Source organism: Antennarius striatus, chromosome 12, assembly GCF_040054535.1.
Source record: "Antennarius striatus isolate MH-2024 chromosome 12, ASM4005453v1, whole genome shotgun sequence".
NCBI classification, from domain to species: Eukaryota; Metazoa; Chordata; class Actinopteri; order Lophiiformes; family Antennariidae; genus Antennarius; species Antennarius striatus.
Window position 1 is genome coordinate 8,058,947 of NC_090787.1, and position 14,999 is coordinate 8,073,945.

General features: G+C 39.8%; 1 protein-coding gene and 1 pseudogene across 1 annotated transcript; one reads left to right on the forward strand and one right to left on the reverse strand.

The window, feature by feature from the left end:
- Positions 1-2,391: 2,391 nt before the first annotated feature.
- Positions 2,392-5,503, reverse strand: LOC137605316 (melanoregulin-like). The gene is made up of 5 exons (XM_068329891.1): positions 5,256-5,503; positions 4,910-5,141; positions 3,027-3,117; positions 2,781-2,947; positions 2,392-2,693 (listed from the first exon to the last, which is right to left on the reverse strand). Exons 1-5 carry the CDS (start codon positions 5,327-5,329, stop codon positions 2,616-2,618), a joined length of 642 nt encoding a protein of 213 aa, XP_068185992.1. The 5' UTR covers positions 5,330-5,503; the 3' UTR covers positions 2,392-2,615.
- Positions 5,504-6,664: 1,161 nt separating this feature from the next.
- On the forward strand, positions 6,665-8,232 carry LOC137604551 (carboxypeptidase O-like; annotated as a pseudogene).
- The last annotated feature ends 6,767 nt before the right edge of the window (positions 8,233-14,999 follow it).

Genomic DNA, 14,999 nt, shown 5'->3' on the forward strand with positions numbered 1-14,999 from the left:
GTAAGATTTAACTGAAGGGCATCATAGAGTCAGGACCAGGTCAGTGTTAATTAGTCTCTGCACACACAAGAGAGAGACTGTGAGGATGGGGGAGACATAAGGGTGTGATGAAAGACAGCTGAGAAAAGAAATGCTTTCTGTATACTAGAGTAACATGAGAATGACCAATATCAATCATGTCTTTGTGCTTCATATAAAGCTGCTGTTAGCATAGCTTAGCAAGAAGGAGTAAGATTAAGAGGATATTGCAAGCTTAACTTTTCTTCAAGGTAACCAAATCTGCTGTCCTAACATTGTTAACAAAAATATTCAAACTCCATGATATATATGGTATATATAAAATGATATGTTGCAAGAAGCAGGCATCACACAAAAGCAGATCAAAATACCAAATGATTTTTATTCACCATGTTCTCAAAATCGTTCTGCTCTCTGAATAGCATGTCTCCTTAGAGTAGGCCTCTGCAAATTAGACGTTGTTAAAACACAGGGCCAAACTTCGAAAATTTTAGCAGCAAGAGTCTAGGTTAACATCTGAATTTACATAAGGACCTAACTCCAACTCCTGTCACCACTGCAAACCAAAATGCTGAAGAAAATTCAGTTCTAGTACATCAGAACTATCTGGATAAGGCAAATATGTTTTGGGATCCTGCTGTTTTGTGGATAAAACAAAATAGTAACTTGTCTGGAGGAGGAAGAAGCTGATGCTAAAAAGAAAACCCTCCCTCTCTATCTGTGAGGATATGAAGCTCGACTATCATTTCATATTCATGAAAGTTAATGATCCCAAGCAGACGTCAAAGAGAACCAAAGTTTGGCTTCAGAAGAATTCCTGCATAATTTTAGAATAAACTCCTCTGTTGTTGGATTTGAATCCCAACACAAAATCTCTGAGGGGATTTGAAGAAGGCAGTTCCAGCATGTAAAGCAGGAATATTCCAGAACTGGAGGCCTTTATCCAAGAGGAAAGATTCTTCAGGAATGCTGTTATAGCAGCTAAAGAGTTTTTACAAAGAGAGAGAAACCTTCAGAGAAATCATTTGTTGTTTGACAACCTCAAGAAAAACACAAAGACTTCATGAAATTGTCATTCTTACACACGATCATCATTTTTGATGGAAAGCAAATTCCATTCAGACAAAAAGCAGAACAACAGCAAAACTCTGTGATGAGTCTGTGAAGAGACACTTACACAAAATTCTGGGTCCACTTGTGAAGCCACAATGTACAGAAAGCCATGCTGAAAAACAATCAGTGACAAGTCTCTGTTGGATCAGCCTCTTATCGGCGTTATTAACTGGATTCTGTTCCCGCTGCCTGAGCCAGACTGGCGTTTACCCCCCGATTGCTGTCGATATACTTATCCAAGATAGGCATCTTTTGGCTGTTGTGTCATATTTAACAAACAAATATGAGAATGTGATTTTGTCTCTCAACTAATGTCGTCAGGTTTTTCTTGTGTAAGTTCTGGGTTCTCAGGCAGACCAGAGACACACTCCCAAACACACCGGTAGAAAAGTTTGACTTCGACCTTTTGACAAACCTACACGTTGACACTTACAGTAACCACAAATTGACAATCTATTTTTTTTCCCCTCTAATTTTTGGACTCAAACTTCACCCTCTTAATCATTCCCTTCTTACTTCTGTCAAATGTGCTCTTTGGGGATAGTTCAGTGAAACTCTGAAGAATGATGTCAGCTTTATCCAATCTAAAGTGCACACACAGACACACACACACAAAGAGTTGTATAATGAGAAAAAGGTGCAAGCAGCACAATCCTGACAGAGCTGCCAGACGGTTGGTCCACTTCTCATAGAGCTTCCCTCCCCCACCGTTCCACATCTGCTTCCCAAACTCAGGAAGGGGCCTTGGAGAGAACCATATCTGGGTCAGAGTAAACTCTCTCCGGCTGAATGTGTGTGCAAGCACAAAATGTGTTTAGAGCTGCAGTCATCAACTGGATCAAAACCATGGAGATAGTACAGTGTCCTAAGTTTGCACCTTCCTTAAATCTTTGAGCCGGGCAAGTGCAGAAAAAGAAGTTTGATGCCGCATAATTACCGTATTTGTTTCTTCATCCTTTGAGGTGTGACTTTAATCTTATTATGTGCTGCTAAATAACTCAAAATTTCACATCAGTGTTTCATTATAGTTCTCAGTAAACACTTTATATTTTCCATTAGTAAATTTTGTCTGGGAACAGCCACATGCATTAAATAATTCAAAGATTCATCTAATCTGTAATACAGATGTCGTCAATGAGCCAAATACAGTCCTGTGTTTTTTTTCTTCCAGTTTAATTTACCAGAACATTTTAGTGTATGGTGCCACCTGCTGGATATATAAATGAACTGCATCAGTGAATGCACTGCAACGTTAACTGCTTGTAGTTGGGGGGAAAAAAATGGCAAATTAAAAATATGTGTAAATGCATTTAATACACACATCTGAGCATATTAGGCCAAAAAGGATTCAAAGTAAAGTACAGTATTTTGTATGTGAAATCCATATCATGCATTTTAAACAGCAATGTCAGTCAGCAGTGGAAAAAGAAGCATCTTATTCTTCACATCTGGAACATTTTCAGCTTTTCCATCTTCTCTCACTTTCAGCCTGCTTTCTTTGGATATTTTTCTTTGGCCAGCCTGACAAAGTCTTCAGCGCTGTCCAGAGAAACCAGGCGGTCCTGAGAAAAAGATGAAACAGGAGGGGAGTGTGATGAGAATGAAACAAATGATAGGATGTATATATGTGTTTTACTATGTAAGTATACCATGACATAGAGGTATCTGCTCTGGTGTCCCGTGTCTGGTGGAAACAGGGAGGTGTGGACCAGCAGCTGCTCCAACAAGACTGTAGCTTTATTAAGATGCTCCTGATCTTGACAGAACTGACTCTGTCTGTTCACACACAGCAAGGCCTCTGCCTCACTCTGATAACCTGCAGATGTGAAAGGAAGATCGCAAAAAGACTACAAAACAATACAATATGAGAGCAAAGTAACATCCAGGAGTCTCACCGAGCTGCAGCAGGATTTTCTTCCATCGAGATCTAACTTCTCTGCGGGCGTAGCGCAAAGTGTGTATGTCGTAATTCAGCTTCTCCCATTCCTAGAAGCAAAATTAATATATACTACTTCACTCTGTATACCACAGACAGCCTCTCTGCTGAGACTGATCAGTCCTATACATTCAACTAGCTTCTTTGCCGACTACCCCCCGGAAATTAGATTATTCTTTAATGTATTGTTCTTTTGTTGGGGTTTTTAAGAACAAAAACTGCCTGACAACACGATTGGGATAGCTGAGTGAATATTCCATCCAGGATTCCAGGCTGCATCTCTATTAAGGAATTCATCACAACGTTCCCACTGTGTCCAGAGGCCTCACTGTTCCCAACAGAAACACTGTCACGTGTTCACCAAACTCACCCCAGCCCTATGCAGAGATTTACTGGAGGAACAAGGCTTAGATTCTACACGATTAAAAAAAACTGTTGTTAAAAATGATCAGTTATATGAAGAAAGCAAGCCCAAATCTAACCAGTATACCAGAATGATATTCTCCCTACACACACCATTAGATGGGAGAATTAAATTCTGGCTTAAATCTACTGTGCTTTTTCTTCCCACTTTCCCTGATGCCCATTGTATCACATTACATTTTGTTACGGCCCCAGGGCCCTGGTCCTTTCGGGTCACACTCTGCTCTGTCTTGCAGGTTCTCAGTTGTGAAGCCTTAACATCAAGTAACCTGGACACACCTGGCTTGTGAGCTCCGACTAATACCACACTGCTGTTTGTTTAAAATACTGGTAGTTACTGTAAATAAACGTGTTAACTTTCGGAGCCATCCACATCTCCCTTGTTTGTTGCAGTCTTACAAGTTGGCCATAACAGTATTTTTTTACACACCACATTAATTCAATAAAACTACCTCCTACAGGAACCAACTGTCATCATCTTGAAGACAAGATGATTGTAAGATTTCATCTTGTCAGAAAGCCATTGGTCCGTCTGGCTGGTCACGGGTTCTATGGAGCCTATCCCAGGTGGGTACGGGCGAAAGGCAGGGTACACCCTGGGTGAGTCGCCAGTCCAGGGTCACAAAAAGCGATCAGTTCACCTAAGTTGCATTTGCATTGCTGGAACCATCTTTCTTCTCAGGCAGTTCAAAAAGAATGTATGCCCTCTTGTGGTCAAAAATCAAAACTTTCCCACAGTGATTTATACATATTATGGGAAGTTACATTCAAAATTCAAATTTCCCCCAAAATACAATGTTTGCAAAAAATTATGCAATATACATTAACATAATGCTTAAACATTCATCCACTTATAGTTCTGTCATGATGAGAGAGGAAGACATACTACACTAGATGATATACTAATCAAATAACCCATGGGTGGGATTATTTAGTTATCTGTCCGTCCATCCATCCACCCATCCATCCATCCATCCATCCATCCATCCATCCATCCATCCATCCATCCACCCATCCATCTATCCATCCATCCATCCATCCATCCATCTGGGAGCTCTAGCAGTCAGTTGTCTTCGAGCTCATTTCTGTTATTGTGTTATTGCGGAATCCATTTTCAGTTTATTTACTGATGGAGGTCGACGACTGCCTGAGTCAAAGGCTTCTTTCAGAGTCACCTCAAATGTAATCTCCCCTCATTAATGACATTAAAGAGCTGCGGTTCATGGAACTCTGCTCTTTGGCTTTAATACATTTTTTCAACTGTCCCAGTAAGACATAGACATCAAAAAGGGAAGAAAAGAACCGTTAGAAATTGTAAAAACTTAGATTAATGCCTACTTGACAATTCCTACCTGAAATGATTACAGATGTATGGTGCTGATTTTGTGTATATGTCATGATTCCGACACTTCCTCTCACCTCTGTAGCTGCATCAGTCTGGTCTCTCATGTTGATAAAAGTCTGCAACTCTCTGTCCAGTCCTTGTCTGATGGGTGATTCCATGGATCTGCTCACGGTGACTCCTGGGCTCTCCTGATTGCTTCCCATTTTCAGAGACTGTTGGCCAAAAAGGTTCTCCAAGTCTGCATCGCTGTCGCTGGAGTCAATGGGTAACAGCTCTGCTTGTCTGGAAGTACGAGTTGTGCGCAAGCTGGAAACAAAGGAGAATAAACAGACCTGAAACACCTGGTTTAGAAACAGGATGTTATGATTGGAAAACAGGATGTTACGATTGTCATCATTGCCTATCAAGTAGTTTTCTCACCGCAAAACAGAATTCTTCTCTTCCCTGTTGTGTCTCAGATAGTACAGACAGCAGACTGTAAACTTGGCACCCATTGGCCCCCGTGCAAAAGTTTTCAGGAATTAAACACCAATGTCAAAACAATCACACCTCCTCCGAAGTCTCATGAATTCCAAATATTTCCAATCTGATGTGTCCTAAATTGTAAGAGTCTGAAACTTAACACCCAGCCAGTATCTCAACTTTTCATGTCCGTCCGTCCTGTGTATTCGTCCTGACCTGTGTGAGGGCTGTCTGTATATTACATTATCCACGTGAGCCCCAGCAGGACAGCAGCACACACGGGACTGTTTAAGGATGAATGGCACACTTATTCAGCAACTCCTGATGTTGCAGAATGCAGCAGGAGAAGCTCCGATTTCTATCCCTCCTGCTACAAAACTGACGCTGACTGCAGGACCAGTGGTTTAGACCTGGATTTATCTGCCTGTTTTATGACGGGCCCATGAAATGTCTGTGTTCATGCTGCAGGAGACGTATTTGGACAAGATAAACCTCTGCTAGTTTGAGATATCAGCTGTTATATTATTTTAGTGACACTTTATAAATGTTAATGTGTTACTGACTCAGAACAACTAGGAAAAAAGCTTTTATGGAGGAAGTCATGCTCAAATTGTGGATGTTGTTGTTCCTGACCACCAGAAGGTGAGTTGCTTTGATTTTAGATTCAGCGTTAAAACTTTTGTCTGAGCTAATTTCACAATGTTTTCTGTTTTATATGAAAGTAGGCCTTCCTCAAACAAATTAGCCTGACGTCAGATCAGTTTTTATTTGTGTCTACTTTTAAAATTAATTAGTTCTGATGATGAAATAAGAAAAGTGACAACAAAGAAAAGCAGGTATTTTGGTGAGTTTTATTAAATGAATTTAAACAAATGTTATACCTGCAGAGAAGGTGCCATTATAAATGACCAGGGAGATTAGGTTTCTTCCTCAGTGAGCCCCCACATCATTAGTTTCTGGTTCTCACAGATCACAGAGCAACACATAGTGTGGGGCAGGGTTGAATGATAAAGGTCATCATTACATAAGCGGTGTTAAGCTGAAAGCCTACAGAAGCTGTTCCTGATCGGTTACATATTGTGCAGAAGTGATCCAAATTACTTCAAATTAAATTCTATTTGGTAATGAGGCTATAATGCTTCATCACAAACAACAAATCATTTGTGAGGTTGAGCTGATGAGAACATATTTGTGCAGTCAGTGTATTTGCTGTCAGGTTTATACCAGGATGTGTATCAGCTGAAGCTCACCTTTATTAATTTCTTATAAAATTAGACGTCATGAGAAATTATTTTTTGTAACATGCAAATAAACGTGTTTCTTTTAAAATGACAGGCTAGTGGAGGGTTTGGAATCAACATGGAGTTATGGGTACACCAAAATATCACCCCATGGATGAGGTAGGTGTTTGTTTACTGCAATCTTTCCATAGAAGTCCAGTCTTTTTTTATTTATTCCCTTTTCACCTAAATCTTTTTAAATTACACATGCGTGTTGGCCAAAGGGGGGGTAAAAAAATCTAAATTAATCATTACTCTGATTAATCCTTAGTGCAAATATATGGATGGATAAAAAAAAATGTGGAGCGAGATAACCCAGAGATCATCTCTTCTTCTGTTTATGGATACACGTATGAAGGAAGGAACATCACACTGATGAAGGTATGGACACTTTTTTGGAGAATTAAGCTTTCCTTTTATTTCTTTTATTTTCCTAACATCTCATATCATTCCAGATCCTGCCTCATCTACAATCACTTCATTCCCTGCACCTGCCTTCCTCCACACGCCTGCAGTCACTCCCCAGGCTGTCGCCACCCTTCAAAAGCCAGCTCAGCCTTCTGCTCTCTGCCAGATTGTTTAGTGTTCGCCCTGACTCTCCAGCCTTTGATTCCCGCCTGTTATTGTGATTCCTGTTATTGACCCAGCCTGTTTCCCGGACCCTGCCTTTCGTCGACCCCTCTTTGGATTTGTCTGCCTGGTTTTGGATTGCCTACCTGTGTATGACCTTGTCTGTTTTTTTTGGACTCTGCCTGTTCGTCTGTCGTTTGGTTTGTTGGACTGATAACCCGGTACCTGACCCCTGTCGTGCTTTTGGGTTCCCCTTGCCAGTCGTGTTCTAGCCCTGACACCTTTCCTTTTACCTAAACATGGAGAAAAAATTATGGTGGACAGAAGTTTGAGCTGTTTCAGGCGGTTTAGACCTGTTGCCTTAGAAACCTCGCATAATCTAATTATATTTACCCCAGTGTGGCCCTCAATGAAGACCACGCAGAAGGTATATAAAGCATTTAATTCATCCTCTACCTGCATCACCTGCTTCTACCAGCTGGGACTAAAGAACCCAGAGGCCAGAGAAAAGATTGTGTGGGTGGACTGTGGTGTCCACGCTTTCCTGCCTTCTGCCAGAGGTTTGTCAAAGAAGTTTGCGTATTGAAATATGTTCCATCCAGTCCAGCAGACCCACTCGGAGTTGTGAGTGTACAAAACTCCTTTCTTTCAGATTGTCCACTCGTATAAAACCAACAAGAAGCTGCAGGAGATGCTGCAGAAGCTTGACTTCTACGTTATTCCTGTCATCAATGTGGATGGATATATATATTCAGCTGGGCCAATGACAGTGTGAGTGTATCTCAACACAATAGCCAGAAGGTATTAAAGTTTCATGACCGGATGAACTACTTGTCCTTGGTGACTGAGCATGCCTGTTTCATTGCAAAGCCGTCTGTGGAGAAAGTCCCACTCAATTCCTCCTCCGGGCAGCAGCTGCTACAGCGTTGACCTCAACAGAAATTTTAATGCCAACTGGGGAAGTGAGTTTCATGCTTCCTTTAATCACAGCATGACTACTTATCCTACATCCTCTAATTAAAAGGGAAGGACACTCCTATGTGGACAATTAAACCTGGAATAACTAGCACCGCTTAAATTAGTCATAACCCTTGTTAACAGGAAGTGTTGGAGTAATAAAATTGTTTTTGTATATAATTTACTCAAAAAACAATGAAGTTTAAATGAAAATAAAAATGCAACACTGACCCTGAGGAACTGACTAAATATAATTCTATTTTGCAAGTAAAAAAAAAGGCCCTAAAGGCCCTTGGGGTGGCAGTGGCTCAGTGGTAGAACGGGCGATAGAGCGGGTCGTCCAATGTTTCAAGATCTGCAGTTCAATTCACTGACAACAGCAGGGTCGATGTGAGAAGATGAAAAATGTTAAATGAGGCAGAACAACAGTTTCATTAAAATAAAAACATTTACACAGATCTTATCATTGATGTTAATTGATAACATATGTCCTGCTAAACGTGATTATTTAAATGAAATGTAAAATCAACCGCATTATTTTCTAATTCATGCACCTTATTATTTCATGCAGTTGTTCCTACTCTCTGCTGCAGGGGGCAGTATCACCTCATTTCATATTTTTATATTTATTTTCACTCCTCCAGGCTTTTCCTTTCTTTCTCTCTTTCTCTTTCTCTGCTGGGGAAGGACGAGGAGGATGTTGATATTTTGATAGACGAGAAATTATCAACGATAGCTCTTAAAAGGAAAAGCACTAACACTAGAATGAATAACGTGAATAAAATTGCTAAAGAAACACCTGAGAAACCTCCTGATACAAGTAGCTCTGAGAACGAAAATGACAACAGTCTGAAAGAGGTAACAGTAAAATGATTCATAAAAGGTAAAAAAAAAAATTCTTGCAAGACACAAAAGGTTCGAGGGCAAAAGAAGAATTTTTTTTTCCTGACCTCAACATGTTTCTGGACAGCGTCAGATTTTATATGAAAAGTAAAATAAGTGGTGAACCAGTTTTTACAGATGAAGAGTTTTATAGATAGAAAAAGCAAGGAAAAAAGTAAAAGACATGATTGTAGAAGAGATGATTGTGGAGAACGGATAATTCTTTTTTTTATTTTCTTGGTTTTTTTTTAGTTTGATAAATGTTAAAAGGTTAGATGTTTCTTTATTCAGAAAACGCACAGTACTATTGAAAATCCTCTTTACCTCAATCTCTTTTGGATTTTGTGTCAACGTGATTATTTTTTAATTTGATTTTTATGAATATACGTGATGTTAAAAATCGAAAAATCTCTCTCCCTCCCTCCCTGTGTCCCCCTCTGTCTCCCTTCTCTCTCTCTTGTTTTCCCATTTACAAGCACCAGGCTATAACAGGCAACATAAAAAGAAAGGCTTTTGCATGGCTCTTCCACATTGCCATTAAGAAAACAACAGGCTGGAGTCATATCTTTTTAATGAAGAATGCGTATTATTGGATAGAAAATGTTGTAATTTTTTTCCCCCAGATTTCCATGAAAAATTTAATTCCAAAAAAATTCTATGCTGGGATCAAATGGGGCCGGCATGGTGGCTCAGTGGGTAGTACTGTCACTGCACAGCAAGGCAGTTCAGGGTTTGAGTCCCACTCTGTGCAGAGTTTTTATATACTCCCCATGTCTGCGTGGGTTCTCTCCAGGTACTCCGGCTTCCTCGCCACTATGAAATTGCCCGTAAGTGTGTGCATGAGTGTTTGTGTGTCTATGTGTGGCGGGCGTCGTGCCCGGACTGTCCCCTGCTTCAATAAGGTTGATTCTTCTTATTTTTTCAAGGAATGGGATTTAAAATATAAAATAAAATTCCAGTTCAATTCCAGTTCTGAGGAGCTGGAGTCCTCTGGTGTCGAGAGGATTATGAGCAGTCATGCACTTATCAGAAGGTTGGTGTTTTGATGACTCCCCCCCCCCCATTCTGTATATTGAAGTGTCCTTGAACTTAAGATGCCAAACCTCAAATGATCCCAACGGCTGTTCCATCTAGAAGCCTTCCTGTGGCAGTCTTTTTTTAATGTGAAAGGGTGGACTGAAGTAAGTCATTTCCCCATTATACCCCATAACAGAAGTAGAGGCGATTAGTCCCAGCCAGTTGTGGACATTCATGTTTTTGCTGACTCACCGTATTCCTCAAAAGACTCATGATTTGCTACTACAGAGAGCTTTGACTTTATGTCTCAAATTCTCTCTGGATTAATTTTGTGCATCATGTCACTTAAAAAAAATTTTTTTCAAGTGACCCAAAATTAATATTTTAATTCTGCTTGTTTAATGTGAAATGCTACTTTGTTGGTACTTAAAAAAAAAAAAATCATCCCTTCCTCTACTGCACCTTTTGTTTGACAAGTCTTCTAAAGACCAATTTACCCTCTGCATTCACACAAATGAAACACCTTCCTGGACAGTCAAAAGGGCACATTTCGAATGGAAGTGGTTGGTGCAGTTGGAAGAAAAAAGCTCCCGGTTGATTTTACTCAAGCATTTTCCTTGTTCCTTTTTCTCCTTGTTTTTCAATCCAATATTTCCACAGTGTATGCCAGTGACCATCAACCACCTGTTATACACACACACACACACACACACACACACACACACACACACACACACATACACACACACACACACACACATCTTTATCAGCCATCAGTCTGAGCAGTCCATCACTCATCCTCACATAAGGTATTCAAGTGCAGTATGTCAATGTCACATTTTGTGTGTGTGTGTGTGTGTGTGTGTGTGTGTGTGTGTGTGTGTGTGTGTGTGTGTGTGTGTGTGTGTGTGTGTGTGTGTGTGTGTGTGTGTGTGTGTGTGTGTGTGTGTGTGTGTGTGTGTGTGTTGATGCTACTATGGGAACAGAATTATATTCCAGCTCACATAAAACCTCGACAGAACAGAAAGTCGGGTCAAACACCAGGGGACCAAGGGAATATTAAGCAGGAACACACACACACACACACACACACACAAACACACCTCTGAGGATGGAACAAACCGTTCTCTGCACCATCATTTACACTCATGGAAGACACACAAGTGACACAACGAGGCAGAACTTCATGGCACACACATGTTTATCATTCAGAGACACTAACTGAAGGTGCAGATAATTCATGGTGACGCTGGGTAGGTTGCGCTCATTTGTCTATTTTTGTGTCTGCGTGCATGTGTGCTGCAGCACACCACAAGTTAACGAGGGGAAAAACATGTCACAAAGACGTATATCACAAAGATGTGTAGGAGAATAAACAGTAAAGGGAAATGATCTAAGACTTAGATGTGTGTGATATTTTTAACAACAGGAATTCACCCTAATGTCACAACTTACAATCAGTTCTACCACACGAAAGGAAGAAGAAGCACAAAACCACAAAAATGTATTAACACAGTTGTGTGAAAGTGATTTAGACCCCCACATTCGCTGATAAATGTCTTTTCATTGCTAAGATCTTGAGTAACAGACAACTCACTGTGTTATTTCTATGTATTTTTGCCAGCTAATGGTCCAACTACACTCAGCTTATGTTTTTGTAGTAGTGTGTAAACACCAATAGACCCAATATTTCCATTTTTGAAAATGATTCGACCATGACTACAAATTTCAACCCCCATTCTGACAGAGTTTTGCTTTTTGGCCACTTGTAAGCAACAAATTAAAATAAAGTTTGTCCTCACGCAGAAAGTCAAACCCATTTTATGCGTGTAGCCCAGTCACAAGTCTGCATCAAAGTGCTTCACACATTATCTACAACTGAGAAAAAACAAGATGAAGCTTTAAGTCTGATTTTCCACAGTGTCTTGCATTTGCAGTGGAAATAAGCAGCATCACAATTATTCAACTAAAGATAAGTTACTGCACCAAATGGAAAAGCGAAATGTTTTTTTTTTTTAGAGAGTAAAAGAAGCCGCCTCTAAACTGGATTAAAGAATCAAGCTAAATTGCAACAACAAAGTGTGTGTCCGTGTTGCTCAGTGATGGTGCGTGCGTCTTTCATTTGCAGAAGACAGCAGTTTCTTACCCTCAGAATAAAAGCTGCATTGCAGCACTGCGTCAGTTTTTGGCCGTTTCAGGACATATTTAACAGCTCTTGAAAGTTCCGTCTTGATATTTGCAGCCAAAAGTAGAATGATGGTGTTTTATAAGCTACTTCCCTGCCTCTGTTACCCATAGTCAATGTTATCTGAGTGCTACAATCTTTAGTAGTTATAGGAGCTGTAAACTACTCCTCTAGGCTACAATACTGAGTGACAGAGGTGATCTTAAATCCAGCATTCATTGAAAAGGCGATGGAGAGGAACTGGAGCTAAGACCTTTTAAACCTATTTTTATTTCTCTTTTGAGACAACAAAAGGCTCATTCAATCACATTGTAGCTACATTGCTCAGAGCCTCAAGCAGAAGTTGCACAGAATATTTTAGTCTCGGATCGATATGGAACCAGTCACCAGGGGTCACATGTGACAGGGGCCACTGTGTTTCTGCACCAGTGAAGAAAAGAAGTTTGTAATAGTTGGATATTTCATTTAATGTTTCAACAATAGAAGCTCTGTTTGGAATGTTAATTACACCCAGCTGAAGGAAACAGCACTCCCATGTTTTTTCTGGCTTAACTTTGTATTTTTAGGGTAAAAGAAAACTTCAACCTCTTGCAAACTCTATGTGACTCTCCCAGGTTGCAACCGGGGTTCATTTTTGAGGTTAAAAGAGGAGAAACTATGTTTTTGTTTCTTAAAGTGTTGAAATCATTGCAAGTTTTCAACCAGGCTTAGTTTCATTTGTCTGCTCCTCTCTGTTTCACATCAATGTGTACAAGTAGATTTGAACATTGATGGTTTCTCCTCCGTTGCTTAGACCCGAGGGTTTCATGGCGTTCGTCTCTGTTCAGGCGTGTCCGTTTGCATGTGCGCCACACACATTCAAATAATGAACAGGAGAGTGGGTGAGAAGGCTCCTCCATCGTGGACCCACGACACATCTCTGCCACATACTTTTATAGCTAATCAATGCAGATGACACCATTTTTAACATAGTGTCACCAGCAATCAATGGGAATTATGCCATGCTTTTTAAGTGTCACTGGTAATCAATGAAGGCGGCGCCATCATCTGCATCTTCTGATCGTTGCATTTGGTGATCAATAGCAAATCTGGCTTATGAAGACACATGACGATCACATTAGCAGCTGATGATAGGTAGATACAGTATGTGTGAAATGGAACTAAGTGAGGCTCAATGTCACACAGAAAAGGGAAGAGAAATTTAAAACGCACACAAATGGAAAGAATTTGACACCAGAGACAAGAGGAAACTGCTGGACAACTCAGGAAGGTGATTTTTGTTATATTTTAAATCATTGCCCTGTAAAGGCTACATCCAGATAGCAGAGTCTACAACACAAACTCCCTCTTTTCCTTCCTTCCTTCCTTTTCTTCCTCCTCCTTACCATTTAGTTGCTCAAGTCTGAACTTGAAAACGACAACATAAAACTTTTACCTTCTTTTTCAGTGTTTTCTACTAGTCAGACTACAATAACAGTACTAAAAATTAATATTATATTATAGATTTAGATGTTAAATAACAAGGTATCTTGCCCATAGCCATCTGGGACACGCTCAAGCAAGGCAGATGAGCGACTGAAGACGAAATGATTTGATTGTGTTGTCGACAACAAAATGGATGCATGGATGGATGTTGAATATTTTTTGGCCTTTTGAAGTTGAATAAATGAATTAATGACTAGATATTTTGGGACTGCAGTAAATATTTGGTTTGAATATCATCAAGAAACGAGACAATGTTTAACAAATCATCATATATTTCCAGCTTGTGGATATGAGGTACAATACATGTACTTATATTGAGAGTCTCCAGATTGTAGTTTGAACTTAACTTGTCAGCATTAGCTACAAGTTAGGAGTAACCAGTTTTTCTCTCTTGTTCTACATCCTGTAAAAACCGTGCATCCTCATGCGTTTGTTTTTTTTATATTTGTTTCCTGTTCAGAACATTCTTCTATTTCTTATGCTACTATTTATTTATTAAGTTGCATGTTTCTTTACTACTTCCATTATTTCTTTCTTTACAAATCAGAAAACTGCGCTGATTTTTCTAAACTCAGGATTTTCAGAGATGTTTGATGCTCACAGAACAGCCGCATCACACACAGACCAGAATGCATTGCTGTACATTAATCTACTATACATTTTATAAATAGTTCAAAGGAGTCAACATAATTACACAGATAATGTTAATCCAAAAATATTATATCCAGTGTTCACCAGTCAGTGGGTAAATTTGTAGTTTGTGCAAGTCAACTTGGTTTGCTGGAGCGTTTTTATTACTGACATCTGCTTTCTCATTTTACAAATGACCTTGTGAAGAACAGCAAGATTAAATCACAACAGTAAAATTGTGTGCTGTAAAAATAAATCAGGGAGTTTATGTTAAATCTCCCAGGATCTTTAAATGAAGAGACCTGCAGTTACTACTGACAACTTCTCACGTTAAACACAAAACTTTTTTATTTCCATATAAAATGCTGATCAGAGCAGCTTTAACATGCATGATAATATCAAAGGTAAAAGGTCAACCTATCACAAATCTTGATTGTTTTCCTGTTTCCATGGGGACGCCACTGTCACCGTCTCTGTCTTATATCACATATGTTTGGAAAGCCTATGATAATAATTGATGTTGTTATAATTGAGGTTTTCTTTCAACAACTGGTGTCATCCTCGAGTGAAGCATACCTTGTGCTGGAGAGAACAGGATATGTTGAAGTTCAGATGGGCACTAGGTGTGGTACTCCTGTAAAAACATGAATATAGTCCGTCCTCTTTCCGTTCTCACCAGCGACCGTGTGAGCACCA